The sequence below is a fragment of the Pelodiscus sinensis genome, chromosome 3 (assembly GCF_052426305.1).
Source record: "Pelodiscus sinensis isolate ZL-2025 chromosome 3, ASM5242630v1, whole genome shotgun sequence".
Lineage (NCBI taxonomy): Eukaryota > Metazoa > Chordata > Testudines > Trionychidae > Pelodiscus > Pelodiscus sinensis.
Genome location: NC_143054.1, coordinates 29,929,226 through 29,956,036, shown reverse-complemented (window position 1 = coordinate 29,956,036; position 26,811 = coordinate 29,929,226). Strand labels below are relative to the sequence as shown.

The 26,811-nt window shown below is 41.9% G+C and overlaps 1 protein-coding gene across 1 annotated transcript in view; it reads right to left on the bottom strand.

The window, feature by feature from the left end:
- ADAM17 (ADAM metallopeptidase domain 17) overlaps positions 1-26,811 on the bottom strand; it is a 70,934-nt gene that overhangs the window by 26,601 nt on the left and 17,522 nt on the right. The window contains exons 2-9 of the mRNA XM_075923516.2: positions 21,896-22,028; positions 18,652-18,785; positions 17,579-17,667; positions 13,090-13,258; positions 12,084-12,214; positions 7,244-7,333; positions 3,332-3,445; positions 502-646 (exon numbers count right to left, since the gene is read on the bottom strand). Coding sequence (XP_075779631.2) covers positions 502-646; positions 3,332-3,445; positions 7,244-7,333; positions 12,084-12,214; positions 13,090-13,258; positions 17,579-17,667; positions 18,652-18,785; positions 21,896-22,028 — 1,005 coding nt within the window. The remainder of the gene's footprint in view (positions 1-501; positions 647-3,331; positions 3,446-7,243; positions 7,334-12,083; positions 12,215-13,089; positions 13,259-17,578; positions 17,668-18,651; positions 18,786-21,895; positions 22,029-26,811) is intronic.

Below are 26,811 nucleotides of genomic sequence, written 5' to 3'. Positions count from 1 at the left end.
AGTCCCCTTCCCTAATTTTTGTAGTTAGGACTCTCTTCAGTCAGAATATAAATAAATGCATGGGAGAGACGGTGAGGCACTCAGATACACAAGTAATGAGGGCCATATACGCACTTAAGAGATATAGGATGGATCCCTTCCATTGCAAAATTTGGCAGCACACACCTCTTTCCAAACTGAGCGCAGGAACTACTGAGTGCTATGGAAGCAAAGCAATTTTTGACATAGTGCGAAAGTATTTTATCTTCAGCACATGAACATTAGCTGCTCCAACAGGGTCCAAAATGACTTTCACTCAACTTATTAATTCAGGAAACTTAAAGGTTATACCCTTATCCTAATCCACTTTTTGTCTGCAGTTTAAGATGCAGCTTTCTATTCCATTCCCAATTCAGTCACTAGGGAATATTAAGTGATATACATTTTAGTGAAAATTGCAGAAGGACTGAAGGGAGCACAAAAAAGTGTCAGTCAACCCACAACTAGGCGTGGAAATCTTACCCTTTGGACAAATGCCACCATGGGTGTTAGCCCTGGGAGATCCAACATATGCTAGTCCAAGTGTTCCCATATCAAAATCTTGGTATGTAAAGAGATGTGCAAGGCACACATGAGCTGCTTTCTCAGCTATATCAAAGCTAAATTGCTAAAAGAAAAAACAAGAGTTAGAAAAATATTTTAACTTGTATGACAACAATTCAAAGAAGAAAAAAATCATTTAACAAGCCAGATTAAATTTTCCAGCTCCAGTTTCTATTACACTAAATCAGGCATGTCCAAAGTCCGGCCTGCGGGCCAATTGCGGCCCGTGTTCCGGTTTAATACGGCCCCCCAGGTAATTTGGCAATATCTATCTTTTATGGCCCCCCAACGAATCCATATGTATTGAGATGAATACATTGTAAAAATCTCAGTTAATGTCAGTTGGTCTAAATCAGTTATAAATATATTTGGACACAACATGTATACTTGGTGTTATGTTCCTGTTCATATTTTTTGAACTTAGAAGTTGACAGACAACCTTTATTACCAATAATATGTAATGTACTTTACAATATTCCTGACATATATTTCAGCTTCCTGGATTTTTTTTTCATCTGGCCTTCAGATATGAAAGGCAGAGTGATTTAACACCTGTTTAGATTTGTCATCCATGTGGCGAAATGAAAAGTATGCCGTTTGCAATAAACTTTGCATAAAATAGTTAATTTGCATTTAATTTTAATGGTTCAAAGAATGTCAGGCAAAATGGTCGGCCCTCACGCATATTCACTTCATCAAATCTGGCCCTCTTTGAAAAAAGTTTGGACACTCCTGCACTAAATGAAGAACTCTACTCCATCCGTAGATCAAAGCAGGATAGCCTGTTCATATATTCTAGTGCTTTGTCTGGCCTTGTTTTAAATATTACCTCCTGCAGTATAATCTATACTGTTAAAATTTTCACTTGTCAACATTTCAAGGAAAGAAAAAGCCATTAGAAGGCCCATCTTTCAAAGCAGCAAATGCTTGGCTAACAGCCAGCATTACAAGATTTCACTACGTAATGGCTTTAATGACAATAGGAATTTGCTGCTCCCACTCATGCTGCTGAAAAAGAGCAGAGATTAATCCATGCTCTAACATTCTTCTTAGCTTCTCTGTTCAATGCACGTGGTGACCCAGTGCACATTTTCACTTGTGTTTCAATTTAATTTAATGAATCATTTTTCTGACATCACAAAATATGCCAGTCACTTCAGAAGAACAAGTAGGGCAGGCATGTCCAAAGTCCGGCCCGCGGGCCAATTGCGGCCCGTGTTCCAGTTTAATACGGCCCCACAGGTAATTTGGCAATATCTATCTTTTATGGCCCCCAATGAATCCAAATGTATTGAGATGAATACATTGTAAAATCTCAGTTAATGTCAGTTGGTCTAAATCAGTTATAAATATATTTGGACACAACATATATACTTGGTGTTATGTTCCTGTTCATATTTTTTTAACTTAAAAGTTGACAGACAACCTTTATTACCAATAATATGTAATGTACTTTACAATGTTCCTGACATATATTTCAGCTTCCTGGATTTTTTTTTTCATCTGTCCTTCAGATATGAAAGGCAGAGTGATTTAACACCTGTTTAGATTTGTCATCCATGTGACGAAATGAAAAGTATGCTGTTTGCAATAAACTTTGCATAAAATAGTTAATTTGCATTTAATTTTAATGGTTCAAAGAATGTCAGGCAAAATGGTCGGCCCTCACGCATGTTCACTTCATCAAATCTGGCCCTCTTTGAAAAAAGTTTGGACACCCCTGAAGTAGGGGAAGGAGTGCACAATTGTATTGAAATGGCAGGCACTATCAATGAGAGCAACAGACAGATGAGTGGGGAGAGAAAGGATAAAGGTTAGGATAAGAAAGCATGGACCCTCAGCAAGGTATATCCACTTCTGGATGGTTGGCGTTTTCAGTTTATTCTTTCTCTTCTCTAGAAGAACCTCATAAGCATCATTGCAGAAGCAGGTTTTAAGAATGATCTGAATGCATCACCAATGCCCAACTGAATAGTTTCATAATCTTACTGGTAGCCCTGTTCTGCCTCCCCTCTTTCACATTTATAACCCCTTTCCGGTTATGTCATATCAATAAAGTTTGTGTTCTTCTGGGAAGGGGACATGCTTTTATACTTTTGTGAGATGACTAATACTTTCCAGGAGCACTCCAAATATAACACATTTTAACTTTACTAACACACAAATAAAACCTGTATACTATTAAAAAAGGCCAAGACATTTGGAAAATTTGCTTAACTGCATGGGAATTAGAAGATGAAATATTATACAGAATTTCAACGTGTACGAAAGACAAGTTCAACTATACAGCCACATATTAAATTAGTATCTAAGCAACTCAGAGATTATTAATTTTCCCTCATTGTCAAGTAGGAAAGAATTGTTAGCCCAATTTTACAGACAAGAAAATAAGCCTCAGATCAAGTATCTTGAACCGGGACATGCAGGGAGTCTGGCAGAATCAGGAATTAAAACCAGGCCTCCTAGGTCTCACGCTAGTATTTTAACTATGAGATTGCTTTCCTGTCTCAATAACCATATAAACATTTATATTTGTTTTGTACTTAATAACTCTATTATTTTTATAATGAAGCCTTCTTGCCATGAGCCTGGGTAGAAATATCCTAATTTTGTATTCCTGTGATAACTACACATAGTGAAGAGGAAGAAAAACAATTTCATTTGCAATCAGAGACTGATCTCTCATAGCAAATGAGCAGTTCTCAGGGGGACTTTGGTGGAACATTTTGTTTGAGAAACACAGCTTTACCTCCAGCAGAGACTTCACCTCCCAAGCATCCTTCTCTTCATTTGGCTGATTTTTGGCCATGTTATAATGTTTTTCCCCAGCTTTCACAAGACTTGATTCATTGTGGACAATAATCTATATTTAAGAGTATAATATAATCAGAATAAGGAACTGTAAACAATTCAACAAGCTGAATAGGCAGAAATTTTAAAGTAAAAATATTATAGCCAAGGAAAAATTTTCACCCTCCTAAACAATGGCCTTAGCAACTAATTAAAATGCCATCTTAGTCTTACATTTAAACTTTCATATTCCTAATGATGAACTCTTGACCTCTTAATTAAGATAACACCATACATTTTGACCTATACAAATACAATTTCAGCTAAACACATTAGCATCCTTACATTAAGTTTAGTTGCACATCACAAGTTTCCATAATACCATAAAAATTTCAGTAGAGCAAATTCCCACTGCTCCTCTGAATTTATTTATCCAAAACAACAGATTTACAAAGATTCCTATCTTTTAGAAATCTAGATGTGCAAAAAGAAAACTGAAAAGTGTTATGTCTTAAAGCAATTGTGTCGTGTTTAGTCTTTGTTGACTAAAGTAGTTAGCACGCAGTGTGGCATATTATAACTTAGAGAGGGCCACGATAAGGTGGGTGCATAATTGGCTGGATAACCATAGTCAGAGAGTTGTTGTTAACGGTTCTAAATCCTGCTGGAAAGGGATAACAAGTGGAGTTCCTCAAGGGTCTGTTTTGGGACCCGTACTGTTCAATATCTTCATCAATGATGTAGATATTGGGATAGAGAGTACGCTTATTAAGTTTGCAGATGATACCAAACTGGGTGGGGTTGCAACTTCTTTGGAGGATAGGGACATAATTCAAAATGACCTTAGCAAGTTAGAGAAATGGTCAGAGGTAAACAGGATGAGGTTTAATAAAGAGAAATGCAAAGTGCTCCACTTAGGAAGGAACAATCAGTTCCATACATACAAGATGGGAAGCGACTGTCTAGGAAGGAGCATGGCGGAAAGGGATCTAGGGGTCATAGTGGACCACAAGTTGAATATGAGTCAACAGTGTGATGCTGTTGCAAAAAAAGCAAATATGATTCTAGGTTGTATCAACAGGTGTGTTGTAAGCAAAACTCGTGAAGTCATTCTGCCGCTCTACTCTGCACTAGTTAGGCCTCAGCTGGAGTACTGTGTCCAGTTCTGGGCACCACATTTCAAGAAAGATGTGGAGAAATTGGAAAGGGTACAGAGAAGAGCGACAAGAATGATTAAAGGTCTAGGGAACATGACCTATGAAGCCAGGCTTCATGAACTGGGCTTGTTTAGTTTGGAAAAAAGAAGATTAAGGGGGGACATGATAGCGGTTTTCAAATATCTAAAAGGGTGTCACAAGGAGGAAGGCGAAAATTTGTTCCTCTTGGTTTCTGAGGACAGGACAAGGAGTAATGGCCTTAAAGTGCAGCAGGGGAGGTTTAGATTGGACATTAGGAAAAAATTCCTAACTGTCAGGGTCGTCAAATATTGGAATAAATTGCCAAGGGAGGTGGTGGAATCTCCCTCTCTGGAGATATTTAAGAACAGGTTGGATAGACATCTGTCAGGGATAGCGTAGACGGAGCTTGATCCTGCCTTGAGGGCGAGGGGCTGGACTCGATGACCTCTCGAGGTCCCTTCCAGTCCTATTATTCTATGATTCTATGATATGTGTAGTTATGTTATAGTAAACAGGAGTAACACTGGGCTTGTAGACTTTATATCCATGGTGTCCAACACACTAGCCACATGTGGGTATTTGGCCGGTTGAGTGTGGCTAGTTCGCTGTAGCATTAGCCGCTACAGTAACTACTGCTTCAGAACTGGTTAGGCCCATGGCTTTGAACTGTAAATAATGGCCATCAGAACCTTTATTATTTGCGATGACAACAAGAACAGAACATAGCTTAATTCTCAGCTCCCGAGATGAACTTTAAGAGCTGACTGATAGAAATAGCTTGTAAATTACTTCCAGGGGTGGGAAATAATTTTTGGTGGAGTGGACCAAGATATTGGTAAGTAGTCATGGGCCACACTTTTCTGTGGAGGGTGTGTAGGATCTAGGTTGGATGCAGAAGGGTGCATGGGGTAAGGGACTGGGAGATAGTGTGGGGTCTGAAAGGGTGTTTGGCTGGAGGAGGAGACAGTAACCTGGGTCAGGGAGGGAGTGTGCAGGAAAGGGTTCTGGCCTGGGGGAGGGGTGTAGGAGAGAGCTGTGACCTGGGGCAGAGGGTTTGGATAGTGACCTGGGGGAAGGAGTTGGGGTGCCAGAGGCAAGCACTGGCTAGGAGGAATTTACCTAAGTGTCATCTGGCCAGCAGACTGCAGCACCCCCAAGGCAGGCTGGGCTCCCTGTCTGTTGCAGCCTCAACTTGCTTGAAAATGCAGGCTACTCCCTCCAAGTGGCTTTCAACTCCAGGTGGGGGAAGAAGCTTGAACTCCCCCAGTCTCTGGCCAATCTCTCAGCTCCAATTGGCTGGCTGTTTCCAGCCAATTGGAGCTGAGAAATTGGCTGAGATTAGTTCTTATTGGCTGGTTGTTTCTGGCCCATAGGAGCTGAGGATTAGTCTGGAGGCCAGGGGATCCCACAAAGCTTCCCCCTCCCTGCAGAGCAGAGAGCAGCAGGGACTGTGTTTTATACTGGGGCAGCTGTGTGCCTGAGGGTCCCTGGCGGGGAGGGGGGCGGGACACGGACGACACAGGGTCTGTTGGATGGATCCGGTGGCTTGGCGGGCAGAATCCGGCCACCAGGCTGTATTTTGCACAGTCCTATTGTAAACTGTATTTGATATGGAAATCATCAACCAACAGGAGCTCTAGAGAGCCATTACCGTCACTTTTCAGAGTAAAAAAATGCATTTTATGCTGGAGATAAGATCCAAAAAATACCAGGAATTCCGAATGAAGGTTTCAGCAACACCACAAAATCTACTTGACAGCATTTTTGCCTCATCTTTTGTCACAGGATTACAACAGTTGTTTAAGTTGCAAGTAATTTTCAACAAAGTCATGGAAGGGGGAAAACGAAGAGACCTCCCACTTCTACCATTTTTAGGCAAATGTAGTTGTCTAAGACTGCATTTCCCTGAGCCAACAAGGCAACAAGATGCCAACTACCCAATTGCACTGGCCTTCCCAACTGTGGCCCATTTCCACACATTATATTATTAGGCATCCAGCACAGTCATCTGAGATTTGCAAATAGAGAATTAAGTCAAAACAGCCTTCCCATACTCTCAGGTTAGACGAGCTACCTGGGTTATGCTTAAAACAGCATTCTAAGATCAGATTTGTCTAAATTAGGCAAGACCACCATTAACCAGGTCAAAAAAGTGAGCCAGATGTCATGATCCTTTGTGACAAATTCTCTGCTTCAGCGTACACAACACAGCATGGAATGCTCTCTGTAAAACCCACTTTTATAATACCTACAATAAATCATCTGTATTCTGGAGCTCTTTGCACACTCTTGGGCTCTGTCAGATAAATAACACTAGAGTATGTGATAATATTCGCACAACAGTATATTTATGAAAAAGCCACACTTTTTTTTTTTGGCTAGATTTAAAAAAAGTCTTCCAACACAGATCAAATGTGCCAAGTCTCAGCCCAACATCTACTCCTTCAGATGTTTCTCATAAAAGATAGCTAAGTTTGGCTTGGCCCATGAAAATCCCTAAGATAATGTTTTTAAAAGGTATACATGTGTGTTGGAAGTAACAATTTAAGAAGTTTTTCTTATTTCTATTCTGATTCCAAACCCCACCCTCCAAAAGTATTATATATATTTAAAAAAAAAATCAGAATTTATCCTAACATCCAAAACATGCTCTAATGAGATTAGATTCACAGTCTTTTGCACTCAGTGAATACCTGCTCTATTTGTATGCCGTATCCTTTCAAGTTTGCATTGTCCCAAGAGGTATTTCGATAGATGTCATCCACTCGGTCTATTAATTCAATCTATGCATAGAATCGGAACATAAGGCGTTACTTAGATCCAAATTCTTATGTAACATAATCCAAAATATCCAAAAAATGTGTAGCACATGCGTGTATGAACACCCATTTCAAGTCAAAACTAGGGATGTAATATATAGTTTAATTAGTTTAACCAGTTAACTGATTAAATGGAAAAAGGTGGGGAGACTGTTCCAGCCCGCTCAGCTGAAGTGGACCCCTGCCCACCACAGCCGGGCTGTAGCAGCCTCCACACCACAGGAAGTGGCTGCCGGCACCCAAGCCCATGCGAGCTGGGAATCAGCAGGCTCATGTTGGGTAGAAAGGAGAACCCCACCACATCTGCCACAGTTAACCATTACCCATTGTCATTAAGGTGATGCTTATGAGGTAACCAGTTACTTGTTCACATGCAGTGTCAAAATACACCTTATAAAACAATTGACAAATTTGCTGTTCCAAACACACCATCACAACAGTCTATGGTATTTTACAATGTTTTCTTGAAAGTTTTCCAGTGTCAAAATATAGTAGACTCTGCCATTTACCATAATTTTGTGTAGTGCAACGGAAAAGTAACATAAGGTTAAAAATCATTTTGGTAAATACTTTATGCATATGCTAGTATTCCACCATGGCTTTAAAAAACAAACAAACAAAAAAAACCCTTTTAGTACCAGGCTCTCTCTGATGGCCAATAAGCTATTGCTGTCCTCCACACCACATTTGGTGCTGGGGCTCTTCTCTCCTGGCTCTTTTGTTCTTTATAGCCCAGGCCTCACCTTCTAAGCATCACCCCCCCCATCCAGAAATTTGCATATCTGTTCCTACAGACCAGCACCTCAAAATTTACTAAGGTTTAATTGTAGAGTTGTTAGTTGGTTGGGAGTATAGGGAAAGAATAGAATAAGGGAGGGTTAAATTTTTCTAATAGTAAAACTGATAAACAGCGAGAGTGATACTTGAAATTTCCCATCTTCCTAGTTATAATGTCATTCTTTAAGATTCATGTAATCAAATTTTGCTGGCATATTAGAAACAGCTGTTTCCTTATTCACAGACTGTTCCAAGTGGGTTTCTTCTAGTGAAATGGACTCCTTTCCCATACATAAGGCTAGTGCATTTATAATCACAATTATTAGTTATCTTGGTCACAGAAAGGGTCAAAGAAGCTAACCCTATCTTTACAAAGGAAAACAAAAGGATTTGGGGAACTACACTTTGGTATCTGTAAAGATGTCACAACTAATATTGAACAGTTAATCTGTAAACACTTAGAGGAGAACAGAGTTACCAAGAAGGGACAGCATGAATTTATCAAGAGCAAATCATGTCAAACCAACCTCACTTCCTTCTCTGACAGGACTGCTGGCAAAGAGGATAGAGGGGAAGCCATAAATATGATTTATCATCATTTGTCTTTATTACAGCTTTGGACACTCAAAAGCAAACTAGAGAAATGTGATTTAAGATGAAATTACTACAAAGAGGGTGTACAACAGGTTGCAAAACTATACTCAAAGTAATTATCAATGGCTCACTGTCATACTGGGATAACATATTAAATGGAGTTCTGCGGGGGTATGTACTGAGTTCCATACTATTTCATAAATAACTTGGGCAATGGAATGAAGAGTTCATTTATAAAATTTGCAGATGACACCCAGCTGGATGGGGTGACAAGAACTTTGAAGAACATGATTAGAATTCAAAATAACTAACAAATTGGAGAATTGGTGTGAAATGCACAGGATGAAATTCAATGAAGGCAAGTGCAAAAATATTACAGTTTGGAAAGAAAAAAGTTAAAATGCAGTTACAAAAGGGGAAATAACTAAACAAAATGGGAAGTAGAACTGCATATCTGGAGGTTACAGTACATCAGAAAATTAAGTATGAGCTGAAAATGTTATGCAATTATGAAAAAGGCCAACACAATCCTCGAGTTTATTAATAGGAGTTTTGCACAGGTCTTCATGTCCACTGAAGGTAGGGCCAGGAGTAAGGCTTAAATCTAGAGCAAGGTAGATTAAGGTTATATATTAGAAAAAACTTGATAACATGATTAAGTGCAGTTAAGCATTAGAATAGCCTCCCAAGGGACACTGAGGAATTTCCATCATTGGAGGCTTCCAAGTACAAGTTAGACAGGCTACTGTCAGGGCTGATCTAAGTATATTTGGTATTCTCCTCAGCACAGGAGAATGGATTAGATGACCTGGCCATCCCCAGGTAACAGTTGCCCACTACCCACTAAACACCACCAATTATGGGTAATATTTACTGGGTAACTGGTTAAGCAGTTACTCATTCACATCCCTAGTAACTATCTTGCATTTTCAAGCACAGAAACTTGCTGGGTGCTCTGAGATCTAGGTCTCCAACCTCCCTTCTTCGTAGGTACTGGGAAACAAGTGTAGAATCATTTGCCTCAAATGTATAGGTAGTAGTTCTATGGCTCCTAGCTGGAGGAGACTACCTACCTCTTAACATAGTAAACTCTTATGAGAAAGGTCCCTGAAGTAGGATGAGGAAGGTTTTTGTACAGGGGGCAAGGAAGTAAAATGGATAGAGTACTCATTGTGAATGATATCCAAGACCCACGGATCCAAAGTTTCACGTCTCTAGGTACTTTGGAATGCTGATGACCAGAGGCCAAATGGCTGTATTGCGGTTGTCAGCTGTAGCAGTTGGGGGAAAGTCTATTGATGCTTCGTTCAACATGTCAAAATATGTGTTTCAGTGCAGATGGTTCGGACAAGGAAGTTTGCAAACCAGATGGTTTATGCCTCAAAAAAATATTTTTTTCTTCTGCATCAGGATATTGGGGGGGGGGGGGGAGTCTGTGCTGAGTCTGAAGACTAAACTTCCTCTTCTCGTGGCACAGAAGTCAGCAATGGTGCCCAAGAGTTGCCATATCAAGATGGTAGAAGTGAAGCCATCAAGGACCCTGTTACTGGTTGCTGTAAAGGAGCCTGGGAGTTCTGTGATGCCATTTCATCAGGTTTGCTATGCAAGAACTGACTGAAGAGCAGGACAACGTGACAGGGCAACAGGGAAAACTCATGTGCTGGCTGAAGACTCGATCCAGAGCTTCCAGCCCTGAAGAGACTAAGGTATGTCCAAACATGGATATCCCTACAGTGTCAGAAGTCCAGAAGTACCAACCAACTTAATCCAGTTGGCAATACTTGGTGGTGGGGGGGAGGAGGGAAGAAATGGAGAGCTTGTTTATATCAATTGCTCCGATACCAAATAGGGCATTGATGGTGGCACTACTGATGTAGTATTGCATATCAGCAGTAATTTAGAGGAGTGCTTACTCCTGTCCTTTATCTCTCAGTGCCCATTGACTATCTCCATGCCCATGTGCTCTGTGGACTTGTCAATGTAACTGCCACACAGGACTTCCATGAGCCATGGGTACTAATCGGAGAAGGTCTTGGGGCTGAAAGTACTGAGGATACCAAGCATGCTTAAGAGTATTTGCAGCTATCTTGGGGCTCACTGTAGGGACTTCTTGCTCTCTCTTTCAAGGATCTGTGAAAAGAGACAGTGGTATCTGATTTATTTGACCCACAGCCTTAAGATATTGAGGGTTTGGGGGAAGACATGTGACTGCCAGGTGACTTGTGGCCTGAGTCCGGAAAGCTGCTTCCATGAAGATCATCTTCTTTCTGAGTCCTCTATCTTTATGAGACCAGGGCCTAGATGCAGGCAAAGATCGCAGTTTTGTTGACTGTGCAGTTTCCTGAGGCAACAAATACACTGGCAGAGCTTGGTACAACAGGAATAGCTTCTTTGCAAAAGAGGCACTTCTTGAAGCCCAATGAACCAGACATAACCTACTGGGGGAAGGAACCCAAAAAGGAGAAGAAAAACAGTTTTTTCTTTTTAATTTTCAGGGAGAAAGGATAAAGGAAAAGACTACTGCTAGAACAACTAAGAACTAGATAGAGGAACTCAGATGGGTCAGCCAGCAGGTACCCACTAGCTCTGTGACAGGGCATAAATTGAGACAATGCATGTGTGGGACTACCCACCAAAGTTTTCCAATCAGTAGCACAGGGATACACGCAAACCTAGGAACACGACTGGAAGAAGAATCATCTACTGCACTAATGTTTAGTCAAACAATCAATGGGAGTGCTCTTATTTTGCGGTTTCTTTAATAACTATACATTTATCACAGAAGTTTATCAGGTTCTTTCTGATATTTCTGGCAGGTTAGAAGGGAGAGATGTTCTAGATTTGTATAAATAACGATGAAGCAGGCTGGCTGTGAACTACTTATCCTTCTGCACAAAAGTTTTACACAATTGGAAAAATACCCTGTATTAAGACGGTCACTGTTAGTAAATTTTAAATGAAAAGATTCATACTAAAGAAGCCAAACAGCATAAATTAATGCATCTGTATGATTCTACAGAGTTAAGATAATTCTTATAGGAAGACTTAATACACAGCCCATTTAGAGAGGTATGGAATGGAAGAAGTTAGAAGAGCTGCTTAAAAATATTCTACTCAAATATTTGTTTAATTGCAGAATTAGCCACCAGTGCAAAATAATTTATCTAAAAAAAAATAAATTTAACAGTGCTTCAGGTAAATAGCACTCAGTCTGCCACTAAATACTGCATTGGATAACATACAGGTCATGCTAGCTTTCTAACTACTATAGCACTGGCTTCCAGCTGCAGCGCATCTGTTTGTGTGACTTTTTCTAGCAAGCAACAGACAGTCATGTACTTACTAAGTAATTAATGGTTGTGCTTTCCTCCCCACGGCCCATATACTTGAAGAAGCGATGATCTGCCACCACTAACAGCTTGCATGTGTTCTTGGAGTGGTCTGCAATGGCTCTTTTCTCCCGAAGGTTGTTCACTTATGTGAATGTTTAAGTGTAATCACATATTAGACACATTCATTCCTTGACAATATAACACACATTTAATTTGCATTTGAAAAGGTGATTAGGTGGGGGGGGGGGGGGATTGGTTTGTTTTTAGTATCCTCTCTGAAAGCATAAAAACTTCCTAATAATCCTCCAACGTATTTGTTATAGGAAGGGAGTGGAGAACAGTGAAACTGTACTGGGAAAAAGTAAGGAAAACTACCTTTATTTCTTCAGTCAGTCAACTAAGCTTTTCAGCTTATTTTCCCCTTAATTGAACTCCCATTTTTTATGTTCTACAATTCCCCTTCTGGCAGAGAAGAGCAAGATACAACTCTATTAGTCAATCACAGCTCAGAAGAGTTTCTAGAGAAGAACACTAGATGCACACTAGGCACAATCCAATAAAACCATTTCCAGATCACTTTTAAAGCAAAAGTGGTGACTAAATTATATTTATTAAGCCATTGTAAAGGTGAGGGACTTGTACTAGTCAGTTCTCTGCTATGGAGGAGCCAAATGTCCTCTCTCAGCATATCTCCTTCCCCCAAACTGGTGGTGTGTGTCTTCCCCTGCCAGAATGTGTTTTAAAAGTTATAAAGCGATATATATAAGCCCTGCTCGCCAGCCGCACTGTCTGGCGATCTGTGCATGTGCAGATTGCACAAACCCAGCTCTTCCGGGTTGTAATCTACTCGCCATGGGTGAGTAGATTACATAGTTTGTCAAGCCCTGTATATAAGAGAAACAGCAGGGTAGACAGTTTTCCAGACTTAAAAGCCTCATGGCCAGATTCCAGTTTACATTATTGAAATATATTCATATAGCTATGCAAACATTTTAATCTAAATAGCAGGATGCTCACCTTGATTTAAATGGTTGCCCTCTAGTCCTTCAGGCAGTAATTCTTCCTCCATATGTTTTAAATAGCCGCATACTTTGGGGGACTGTAAACGTGAGAAATCCTTAATATCTTCAGATCTGTAGACCAAGAGCCTTTCATCTTGAGTATTATCTATATACCTCCAAAGTGGCTAAACATAATACAAGAAATTCAAATAATTTAGATATAGTGTGCATGCAAGGGCTTCTAGGTTTACACAGAACTTACATATCCCACCTACTTTACTCACACAAATAAGTCTACTGAAATCGGTAGAAGTATTTGCATGAATAGCACAAGTGGGATTCAACCCTTACACTGAGAAATGGGCAAGATATAAAAGAGATAAACATCAAGAATTCTTACACCTTTTTAACTGTCCATTGGGCAAAGTGGCAGCAGCCATCTACATCTTCATCAAAAGGAGAGAGACTACGCAGCCACTTTTTAAGCTTTAAAAGTGCACTTTCAAAAAAGTTTATTTGGAAGAAGAGAAAGCGGAGATGTCCCCATAATAGAAGCAAGAGCTGCAGGGTTGGGCATACATAGGAAATTTACTAGAGCTTTGTCTCATTTAGTTAAAATTATAATAGATCATATGTAATACATCAGTACACGCTTGCATATTTCATGAAACCTCAGGTATTTCGTGTGCAATTTCAGTCCAATTTCCTTTAGCATACTGGGAGAGATTGTTATTAAACCCTCCTTTTAGTAAAAATAAATTCCTGTGCCTGCATAAAGTACATTTTCTTTAAAACCCTCAACTCGTCCAACTTAACAATACATTTTCTCAGGACATATTGAGAAAAAGGAAAAACATATTAAAAATCATTAATCTAATTTGAGAATACAAACACCAAACTGTCTCAGTCATAATCATATGGTGTTAATGTGTGTCAGTATTAAGGCTGGTTAATACCTTAACTGTGCTCTTCAGGTATGTCTACACTTGACCCCTAGTTCGGACTAGGGAGGCAAATTAAGCATACCAAAGTTGCTAATGAAGAGTGGAATTTAAATATCCCACGCTTGATTAGCATATTCGCGGCCGGTCGCCATTTTAAAATGCTGGCCGCCCGATTTAACTTGCTGCGTGTAGACGCGGTAGTCTGATCCAAAACCCTTCCCTCAAATTAACTGTTGAATTAACTGCTGGAGGAGTAACAGTTAATTCGAGTGAAGGGTTTTGGATCGGACTACCGCATCTACACGCGGCAAGTTATATCGGGCAACCGGCATTTTAAAATGGCGACTGGCCGCGAATATGCTAATCAAGAGCAGGATATTTAAATCCCACGCTTCATTAGCAACTTTGGTATGCTTCATTTGCCTCCCTAGTCCGAACTAGGGGTCAAGTGTAGACATACCCTTAGATACTAGTGTATTCATTTAAATAGCTAACCAATGAGCCTGGATTCATCAGTTAACCCTCATGGTTATACACAAGAGCCTCCTCCCCCCCAGCTGCTGCCTCTGTGGTGGGGGAGGAAGCAGGCAGGAGCTGGTGCTCGCAGAGCTGCATCCCCCAGATGGTGCCTCTCTATCAAAGGCAGACGCATGGGGGGGGGGGGGGGGGAGAGCAGGAGGCTCCATGAGAGCTGGTGCTCATAGGGAACCAGATTAAAAGATGGCTCCCCCTTATGTAGTGACTCCTACAGAGCCGCCTCCCCTCCCCTCCTGCGTGTAAACATGTAACCAATGAAAACTTCAAAAAAAAAAACACTTTTTAACGTCCCTACTCAGTACCTTAACATAGGAGTGAGCAATAATTTTTGCAGGAGGGCCATTTTGGTACAATGTATTTTGGTACATAGTCATGTGCCAGCTCCACCCCCTGGAAGGCCTACTGTTTGAATGACTAGTCAACTATATGATAAGCAAATGCTTATTCAATAGTCGACACTTGTCAGCTAGTCGCTTCCCCTCCCACTCCCGCTGCCTTTATCAAAAAGAGGCAGCAAGAGGGGAGAAAATGGTGAGGGTGCTTCAAAGCAGCAGTGCCACATGGTGCTCGGTGTAAGCTGGAGTCTCAGCTGGCGCTGTACTCCCCACATGCTTTTGCCTTTGAAGTATAGCAACAGCCTTGCAGGCTGTTGCTACATTTCAAAGGCCGAGGCACCCTTATCAACTAATTTGCATCGACTATGTGATTAGCCAATTAATCTAAATTTAACATCCCTAGTGAGATCTAGGGCAGAAGGGTGGGGCTTTGAACTAGCCTCCCTCCAGAACTGTCTGGGGCTGAAAGCTTTGAATTAAAGTCACAAGAAAAGGCTCACAGCCCCACTGCTACTGCGTTGCCTGGCAGCCACCCAGGGTTGCTGCAACTATTTTAAATGCTCATGGCTCTGGCCCCTACCAAGATAGTGTCACAACCAGGAGCCATTTATATAGGACAGGGGTGGGCAAAAGGGCCTCCGCGGGTCAGATAAGCGAAGCCTCCTCCCGCCCTGCATGGAGTATGTGCACTCTGGGAGGGGGGAGAGCGGAGAAGGCTTTGTACGCTCCCCCGCCCCCAGACCGTAACTGTCCTGGGGGCAGGGGAGTGCACAAAGCCTCCTCCTGTGCTGCCAGGAGTATGTGGTGCTTTGAAGCACCGCATGCTGCTCGCAGGACGGGGGGGCGGATGAGGGGGAGAGCGGAGGAGGCTTCGTGAGCTCCCCCACCCGAAGGCCTAATTGGCCTACGGGAAGGAAGTCTCCTTCCATGCCAAGGGCATGGGCACCTTGGGGAACATGGGGTGCGGGCAAAGGCACTCCCTTACTCCCAGACCAATCACTGTCTGGGGGTGGGGAACCCGGAAATATCTTGGCCCTGCCCCCTTCTTGTGCAGCATGGGGCCACTTCAAAAATCTCCAAAGTGACCCCTGGCAAAAAATATTGCCCACCCCAATACAGGATCTGGTTGCTTGAGCTACCACCTTGAAAGTCAGTGACACAGGCAGTAAGCTATACGTAGAAAACAGACAGAAGAAGTCTGCGGGCCAGATCAAAGTGTTACCATAGGTGGGTTGGATCCAGCCTCTGGGCCACATCTTGCCCATGCCTGCTTTAAAAGGATTACTTTTTGAAATATTTTTCTTGTTTATCAGAAATAAATCTTTGCCATGGAGATGAAAAGCCTCAGAACTTTAGCAAATGTTATTTTACTAGATGCAGAAATAACTTATCAAGGCTTATCTCTAAGAATTTGACAAATCCTGCTACTCTTAATTTGAACGTGGAACTTGGATGACAAGACTTGTCTATATAATAAATTTATATTAAAGAATAAAATTAAAATTTAGAACACTAAAGTAAATTCAATCAGTCTATACTACATAGATTACAGGTTACATTGATATTCTTCACTCACTTTTCCTTGGTTGATACAAATATCATTTTAACTGGTGTATCTTAAGAGGGCACTAAGAGCATTAAAAAAATATAAGAAGCATGTACTTAATTTTCATACCTCCTACTTCTGCATTAGTGAACAAAGCAAACAGCATATTAGAAAACATGCATTATTCAAAAATAGTTCCCCACTACAAAAACAAAGTAGTGATTTTACAAGATGCCCTGAACCTTGTAGATACCTCCCAATTTTCAAGTGCTGCATTACATTTACTGACAATGAGAACACGGTGAGCTAGAAAGAATTCATGCACAAAAAATTCCCCTATTATGTTGATGTTCAAGTAGTTTAAAGTACTGTAGCACCTCAGAGTTACGAACTGACTACCCAACCACACAATTCATTTGGAACCAGAAAAGTAAAATCAGGAAGCAGCAAATATTTTAAAAAGCAAGTTACATTTAACAGTATTGTTAAATGAAATGTTTTAAAAAAAAATATTTGTGATACTCTTAAATGCTGACTACTAAAAAAATGGAAAGCAGCATTTTTCTTCATAGTAACGTTTCGGAGATGTATTAAGTCAATGTTCAGTTGTAAACTTTTGAAAGAACCGTAATCTTTTGTTCAATTATGAACCACCACTACCATCACTATTCCCAAGGTATTGTTAACTCTGAGGTTCTACTGTAATGACACAAGTTGTTTGTTACATATCTAACTGCCAAGATGCCCATATGGCCTTATTTTCAGTATTCCTGTGCTGTAGTCTATTAAACATTTTGTTAGCTATTTAATGTTTAAAGAACATCCAGCTTTCCTAAAAATAATTTTTCTCACTTTTTTTTATTTACTTTAACACCCCACATTCAGCGTGGAACAACCATCTGTTGCTTCTCTGCCAACACTTAGAACCATGCATGTTTTCAATACAACCACATGGAAAAATAATGCTTACAAAACAAAAACAAAACAAAACAAAACAAAAAAACACCCAATCAGTCAGACCCTATGCTTCCAAAAAAATGTTCTCTCAGAGAAGTGTCATGTTGCTGGTTGGCTATAGGGTAATCATATTTTTTCCAAAGTTGTTCCTATTGTTTCAATCTTGTTTTCAATAGCAAACAGTACCTCTACATTGTATTCTTCTCCATCAGTGTTGATTCTTACAGTAAAGTCTTCATCACCTATGTGTGCTATAACTTTGGAATTATGTTCACCTTTAAATGTAGAAGAGAAAAAATAAGTTAGCTAAGGTGACAACTGAGAACATCCCCTAGTCTTAAATCAATGCTGCTTTCTCTATAAAGATCGAAATCGTAATCACTTACAAACCAGACTATTTCCCTGTACTATGCTATCAGATATGCCAGGTAGACATATTAAAATAGTCTCCAATTCTGTAAAAGTTATATGTACTGGGACTTTTTCCCTCCTTCCTGCAGAGGTGATCAGGATGTTTCACGAGATTAGTAATGGAATATGGAACCTTTTATCAGCATAAAGTAGCAAATGTCGCCATACTCGGTGGAGGTGCTAAGGTTTGAATAGGGAAGACTGGGCAACACTCTCATGCATTAGAGCTGTCTATCCAGACATGATTTGAGGCATTTTATCGTGATAGTGAAGTTGCTCTATCACTGCCTGAGCTGCTCCTGTTTTGTAAATAGAGGATTTCAGTTACTAGAACAGGTTGGGGCTCTCTAGTCTATGGTCTGGCAGCAGAGCCCAGTGAGTGAGCTGGGGACAGGTCACTGGCTGGGGTGGTGGTCAGGAGGGGAGCCCTGGGAGAACCCCAAGGCCTGATCTCGCCTGGTGTGGCAAACTCCCTTGTTCCAGACTGCTCCGGTCCCAAGGTTACCAGACCAGGGAGGTCCAACCTCTACTTTAAAATCCAGGCTCCCAATGGGAACTGAAGTCAAAACTAAGTTTTAAAAAGATCAGAAGCAACAGTGACTATGTTGTATGTATTTCTGAAAATAATCAAAATATATTTTACAAAGTCAGATTACAAAGCCTTATTTTAGCAAACGCAGAACCAGCCACACAAAACTGTCAAGAATAATGATCCATGCAGAAACAAAATCTACTCATTCACTCTGCCCACACCTGAGTAAAATGAAAAAGCAATGATACACGAGTCACCATGGGCCAACAGTTTTTGGCAAAGCTGTGCTCTGATGTGTAGTTTAGCGCATACTAACCAACTACATGTCCAGTGAAGAATTCTTGCCATTGTACAGGATACGCCTTTTCCTTGCCTTTACCATCCACTATTAGTGCTTGAAAGTTTTCAGAAAAGTGTTCAGCAGTTGAAGTTAGATATAATTTAAAGTGCCTGTAAAATGATTTACTTTCATTTAGTTTTAATGAACAACACACAAGGAAACAGACGACAGCTTCTTATTCTACTGAAACCTCTTTGGATATAAGCAGCAGTTCTTCAATTAATAAGATACAAATATATATACACCATTTGCCAAAATTATTGTACAATGATTGTATTTTCCGAAGAGCCATTTATACATTTGTGAAGTAGTCACTGTTCACTGGCATGAAAAAAACCCTATTTGTTATGAACTAAATGGCTACAGCTACTCTTGCTAAAAGGTATTCAAATAAGGCGGATTTCTTCTGTGTTGCTGGACTCTGGAGAAAGCCAGGCCAGAACACTAAAAGCAGGTCAATAGTAAGTTAAAATACCCCAAAGAGCCCATTTCCTGAAATAGGTCCAGAAAACTTTGACAAAAAATGATGGAATCTGTAGCCCTTAATGAAAAATGTACAGCACATGGAGTTTTATTTTGTGCCTTCCACCAGTGTACATGAGCAAGAGCTAAGCAAAAGACCTTTTAAAGGAACCATGTACTAGTAATATTAAAAATAACGTAATACAGTAACCTTGTTACACCCTGCAGGATCTGCAGAATAAAGTTACATGCTGCAGGATCTGCAGAATAAAGCTTATATACGCAGAGCCTGCAGGGCAGCTGGCTCCCTGGGAGCAGGGCTGGAAGCCAATGTGTGCCAACTGCACTGCAGCCTCCGCAATATAAGCTTTATACTTATAACATTCAACATCTCTCCCATGTACTACAGTGTAACAGATTTTGGGGAACATACAGGCAATTATCCCTGGGCTAGAACTTGCAGTATTCAGAAGTGTGTGTTACAATGGAAGTGGAAAAGAGACAAGGTATCAAACAGTACAAAACAGGCACATGGGAGATTTCCATCTACTCTAATATTTTGTCTCACTCATGTTCCGTAAGTGTTGCCTCAAATGGCGGTATAAAACATGCATACCAATTGATGTGATGCTGTATTTCAGGTATAGAGAACCATTTTTCTATCACTGCCATTGACCCACATTAAAACAAAACAAAAAAAAACAACTTTGGGCCACACACTTGGGGGGGGGGAGGCACGGGGGGAGGCAGATGAAAGTTCAAGATGTGGGTTCTGGACTGGGTCAGGAGTTTGGGTGCAGGAGAGGGCTCAGGGCTGAGCCAGGGGTCAGGGATCATGGGGTCTGGGAAGGAGCTAGGGTTCAGGAGATGGTGCTGACCTGGTATAGAGGGGTCAGGGTGGAAGAGTGGGGTCCGGAAAAGAGTTTAGTTTGGGAGGGGGTTCAGACTCTGGCTAGGCAGCATTTACCTGAGGCATCTCACAATCAGCAGTGCAGCAGGGCCAAGGCAGGCCCCCACCAGTCCTGGCCACACGCTGCTTTTAGAAGCGGCCACTGTGTCCAGGCCCTAGGTGCAGCAGAGGGGCTACACAACTCTGCATGGTGTATGCTGGCCGCCCCCACAGGCTCCACTCCCTCAGCTCCCATTGGCTGTGGTTTCTAGCCAAAAGGAGCTGCAGATCTGGCACTGGGGCAGAATGTAGATTGTAGAGCTTTGTGGGCCAGATGAAATTAAGCAGCAGGCCAGAGATTTCCAAACCCTGCTGTATATCACAGTAAATAGCAGTGGTGGCTTTCTGGAGGAGACAGGGAAGGGGAGAGGTAGATGACAAGACTGCATGACCGCATAAGTTCAGTTTACACCTTTTTGCAATTATTCTCACTGGATTTAGGGTTGCCAGGTGTCCAGTATTCTACCAAACAGTCCGGTTTTTGCGCCCTCTGTCCAGTAAAAAAAATTCAGAAAATACCAGATATGTGCAATGTCCAGTATTTTCTGTTTTTCCGGCTGGGTGCCAGACGGAAGCCTGGCAGGGGCGGAGGGAGTGGCGGGACTCCTCTGCCAGATTTCTGCACTCAACCAGAAGGAGTCCCAGGCTGGGAGGCAGGGCCGTGGTCGGTGCTGGGAGCCCTCAGCTGATTGCATCTGAGGAGGAGTGATGCCTTGGGGAGGAGGAGAAGCCCTGTCCCTGCTCCTGCACGCTGTTCAAGTGCGTTGTGCCATTGTAATCCAGCAGAAAAGCCCACAGGTGTTTTGTAGCTGCATTTAGGCTCCTTCCATGGGCTCTCAGCCAAAACTGACTGGGGTGGAATTTCTGCTTCTTCCCACTGGGACACCCAAAGACCTGGCTATGGGGGAATTCACCTTCCTACCCATGGTTCCCCTCCCCGCCACCATTGTATTCCCCCGGGGTCTGCCTCTCTTTGCTTTGGGTACCAGGCGGCTGCTTCGCAGAGCAGGCTCTGCTGCCTCCCCTTTTGTTCCCAGCTTGGTGGCAGCCACACAGGATGTGTGTTCGGTGTGAGTGGGAGTTTTTTTTTTTTTTCCCTTTGCTTGACAAATTTTTAGCCTGTGTGTTCGGTATTTTTGGGAGACCATCTGGCAACCCTAACTGGATTTCAAGTTCAGAATCTCAGTGTTTAGCGTTATGAGGCAATTTTCCTTTGATGGTCAAATTACTGTCCCCAATGCCCTTGTTCCTTGCCTCATTCCATTTCTCTTCCCCCCTCCAGTTTCAATCAAACTCCAGTCCCCATCACAGCCCAGAATGCCTTCCAAACATTTTTGTAACAAACTGGAAAATGCTTTGTGCAATGTGTATGTCTACACACAATGTGACTAAGTGATTTATGTCCCCATCAACACCAGCTGTCAGGCAGCACAATATGGTAGCCACAAGCCTATATTCATTCCTTAAAAGGAAAACTTGAGACCTTTAAGAAGTGCAAGACAGGCAAAAATAATTGAGTGAAGCCATAATCTGAAGAAAAAGCAGGATCCAACCCAATTAATGTAAAAAAACAAGGTAAACAATACAATGAAGGAAGTTTCAATCACTACTTCTTTAACAACAGAAGAATACAATATAATTAGACAATCTTCCAGTCCCTCAGTTTTTGTGAAGCATATCACTGACCTGTAAGAATTAGCCAATGACAACGGGCATTTTTGGCACTTGTACAGTAGTTATTTCAGAAAACAATCCTATAGAATGAAAGAATAGTAATAAACTAGTATTTGCCACTGATTATTTCCTTACCTATGCAAGGCTGAAAAACTTAAGAGTCTTTCTATATGCAGCTCTGACTGGAGGTCCCTTTTCCTTAATGAGTGTTGTTGGATATTCGACAGAGAGAGGATGTCATAATCTGACAACATGGATTCCAGCCTCTCTGAAATAAAACAGAGTTTATAACAGTTTCAAGAAGAAAATATGCATTAAAGAAAAAGTATAGCATCCAGCTGTAACATATACTATAGATCCACTTTAATTTTAGAATAAATATTGCACATTCCTGTAAAGGTGCTTTTTATACAATCAGTGAGATGTTAGAGTACGTGATAGATATAAATAAATTCTCAGTCAGTTAATTAAATGTGTTCTAGTAGGAAATTTTTTAGCCAACAGTTAGCACCAGTTTTACTGTGACCGAAGCAATAATTTCTTAAATTGCAGTTGTGTTGAGTATGCACTCGCTCATCCCTGGAATAGCTGAATGGTTTCTGCTTTCCTCTTGAAGAGGCCAGAAGAATTAATCATCTTCCTCTGTCATCTAATACACCTCTGTGCTCCTCCTCCTCCTCCTTTTGGGGGAGGGGGAAGATTCCCAAATTAATGTGCGTTCTTCAAGCATTCCCCCCTCTCCACAACTTCCTACAACATAAGAGAATGGTGGCCCTGCCGATAAGGCACTGCACTGAGACTCTAGGAACCTCAGGCAAAACCCAAGCTCTGCCAGACTTCCTATGTAACCTTTGGCAAATCATGTAAAGCCCGCTGGGAGTTAGGTGCTTTTGAAAAATCCATTAGTTCTATCTGCATTTTCAAGTGCCTAAACACCCTTAAAAAAGTGGCTTTTAGTCTCTGTCTCTCAGCTCCCCATATGCAAAAAGTAGATAATACTTCCTTTGATTTCTCTATTTATACTATAAGCTCTACAGGGGACAAATAGGAGCGGACTAGGGATGTAAGCAACTAGTCAATTATTCATTCCACGCCTCCTTGCTTCCTCTATTAGAGGCAGCAAATGTGGGAGAGCAGGAGCCAGTGCTGGGGGAGCCGACTAAAAAGCCAGTTCCCCCTAGCACCATCTCTGTGGGGGAGGGCAGGGGAGGCAGGGGATAGCAGGGACCAGGTGCAAGCCAGGAATCAGCTGATTCCCAGCTCGCACCCAGATCCAGGACATTGCGCCTTTGCTTTTTAAATGTATTGAGAGCCTGCCGTACCTTAATACATTGAAAAAGCAGAAACGCAAAGGAGGGGACCCAACACCTGCTGGCTCTTGATACATTTAAAAGGCAGAGCCGCAGTGGAGTTAGCTCCCAGCCACTGTGGCTCCCCCACTTATTGACTAATCAACTAGTCTATGGAAATTCCATCGACTAGTTGATTAGCTGATTAAACTAAATTTAACATCCCTAGAGTGGACATATAAATGTATATAAAAATAATGAAGAGAAGGGAAAACAGGAACGTCTATTTTTCCTGTCTCATAATACAGTGCAAGAGAATGTTCAATTGAATTAAAAGGTGGAAAATTCAAGACTGATAGAAGGAAATATGTTCTGTGAAAGTGATTACATTGTGGAACTTATTGCCAAAGAATGCTGCTGAGACCAAGAAGTTAAGATTTCGAGGGAGGGAGGGAGGGAGGGAGGGAGGGAGGAAAGGAGGGAGGGATGGATGGATATCCAGAATTGTAATTAATGATAATTGTGTTGGTATAGTAAACCCCATGATTTAGGGCTCCTATTAACCTCTATTAGAGATCAGGAGGACACCCCATTGGGAGGCAGATTATCCCACATCTACTAATCTTGTGCTCTTGCACCTTCCTTTACAACACCTAGTGATGACACTTGTCAGAATCAGCTTACCAGGCCAGATGGACCTGAGGTCTGATCCAGTGAGACAGTACTTCTATATGGATCCATTCAATACCTTGACACAGAAGGGGACTCCACTCTACCCCTTACCCCATGTCAGCTGGTGTCTCCAAGTGCTACTCTAAGAATATCATGCAATTAATTGCAATGACAAACATTTGCAAGTTTCAAGCCTAACTTGCACCACCAGGTTACTGAAAACTCTCCCCTTTTCAGTAGATATATGTTTTGTTAGTTCATAAACATGTGACAATAAACAGATCCAGCCTGAGAGCTAGGGGAAAGGTACTACAAATATAGATACTTCACTTTTTTTTAAATGATTCTTCTGAGAGCTTTAAAGAACTGTATATTTATTCGCTGTGGAATACACAAGCCAAGTAGCATGACCCATTACAGAAGGGTTCTCTCTCTCTTTTCAATAACAGTCACAGTAATGGTCAAAGACATTAAGACATCATTTATCTAAAGATCCTAAGATTTCTAATTTTACAGGACCTTTAGTTAAAGAAACAACACTACTACACAACTTATTTTTCCTGAGCTCTTAGTCTTAAGTGAACCTATCAGCTTGAAAAAACAAAAAGAGAGCACGAGAGAGAATTAGGAGTAGCTTCAGGAACTACACCTGACCCTCAGTGTGTTCTCTCTCATCCTCAATCAAAGTATGTCCCTGGACCCTAGATGAAGAGCATAAACCAGAGCGTAGTCTCGTAAGTGGAAAGAAGGGAGACTCTTGGATTTAACTGTCAAGAAGGGTGCATCAATGCGTGTTTGCATTGGGTTGGGAGGAGGTTCAGGAACCTGATATAGTGGAAAACAGGGCAGGGACTACTCCCCCCTTTCGGCACTGCACAAGCAGCCCTGGCAGGGACCCAGACACCCCCACCACCACTCTCAAACCCATCTGAAATATGGAATACCTGCATTTTGTTACTTCATAAGCACATCAGTGGTTCTCAAGCAATTCCATACTTAGCCAAGGAATGTAAGCAATTAGTTGACTAGTCAACTATCCAATAAGCAAATGCTTATCGGGTAGTCAAGTAAGAACTAAACTAGTCGCGCCCCCCCACACTTGCTACCTCCATTAGAGAGAGGCAGCGGGGGGCGCAGATGAACAGGAGACAGTGCGGGGGGAGCCGGCTTAAAATTCCACTGCCTCCTTTGCTTTCTTGTTTGCTGGAGGCTGAGGCTAAGTGGGAACAGAGAAGCGTTTCACGCTTCGCTCTGGGTCCTGCCCTCTACCACGTCCCTGCGAGGGAGTGCTCCTCCTGACCTCCTCCCCAGGAGGGTTCTCTCTGGGAGGGGCTGAATGAGGCTGAGACTCAGGATGTCATGGTCCAAAAATAACAGTCTTTTTTGTAGTTCTCTTGCCTTCTTAGAGCGTGGGGCAAGCTTCTGACAGTGCGGGCAGTGACTGACGGGATGGTCTTGCCCTAGGCAGTGCAGGCACTATTCGTGTCCATCTGCTGCTGCGATTGCTGTCCCGCACCCTGTGCGCCTTTTAAAGCCCAGTGATGCAGGCATAACAGGGTTGGTTTTTTTTCCCCCCTTTTTGTGTGGTCCTTTGGGCAAGTGGGAAGCAGCAGAAGGGCCCACGTGCCGCTTCACCCGCTTTTCTTTCTGTTATCCTTTTCCTCTTTTTTTCCCCCCTTTTGATGCTGTTAGGGAGACTGACTAGGTACGACTGATGCCAGCGGCAGTTGAGAAGGAACTGAGGGAACAGCTGCTGGCACGTCTAACTGTCAAACAGGGCGATTGTGCAATAGTGCAACATGCACAGGTGGCCGAGGAACTGCGAGCAAAGATCTCTGGGCTGCCTGCTGACACACCTAAGTGGAGCACCCACGGGGACCCTCGAAGAAGAAAAACCTGTTCTTAAAGATATTTTCTCAGTATGCAAAACTGCTTTAGGTGATCCACAATCTGTTACAGGTAGCATGGCCAAAGTTAACTTGTTTCCAAATGCAAAACTGGTTTGATATGCACAGTGAGGAAAAAACCCTTAAAATCATTTGCAAATGTCAAAACCACTGGAACCTATAGCTTACTGAGCAGTTAGCAATGAAACACAGGTGTTCCACAATTCATTTGTCTCGCATGTAGATGGCTCCTGTCCCACAGTGAACTCATTGAAGGCTGAGAGGTATGGGATTGTGCTTTCCCTTTGACTGTCACTGCCCTATGTCAGCTTCTTCTCAAGCACCAATGTTTGGGGGAAAATTAAAAACTACCGAAGAGCAATTAGATTCTGAGACAAATTTCAGACTCTCAATGGTCTCAGCTAAGGAGAACATTCTTTTTTGTTAGGCAAATGGAATGTCAGGAGGCCAACCCCCAACTTCTCTAGTACTTAACTTACTGATACCCAAGAAAATATTTTAAAAACCTAGGACTGTAGAGTTGATATGAGTTTAACAACAAGACTAAGAGATATGTAAAGTAATAAGTGAAAATGTGCTACTCTGACACTCCTACTTATTGTACTACATCAGTGGTCACCAACCAGTAGATCGGGATCTACCGGTAGATCTTGGAGCCTCTGACAGGTGATCCTGACTGGTTTGACCAGGAAGCTATCAAGCACTGGTTCTTCAGTTGCCCCTCCATCTACTGTCATGCTGCTCCTGCCCTCTGCCTTGGAACTGCCACTCTGGGAGCCTCTTGCTTGTTGTGCAGGGTGTCAGAGGGAGAAGAGAGGGAGCACTGATATCAGGGTGTCCCCCCATCCCCACTTCTGTACACTATCTCCACACAGAGATAAGGGGGTGGAGAGAGCTTAGCAACACAAATCTCTGTCACTCATACATTGGGTGTGTCTGTCAGTCTCACAAACACATCCTACAGTCTCATCTGCCGACTCAACACATACATGCAGGGATGTTGTTACTATTTTTACTGCTTGCAAAGTGTTTGTTATGTTTGGTTTTTGACTGGTCTGTGCATTTCATAAGTTTCATTTCTCTCTTGCACTTAAAATTTAATTCTTTGAGTAGTGAGTTCTAAAATGCCTAACCTATTGTGGCTGGAGGAATTATCCCTTTGGCAACTGCTGCCGGAAGTGGC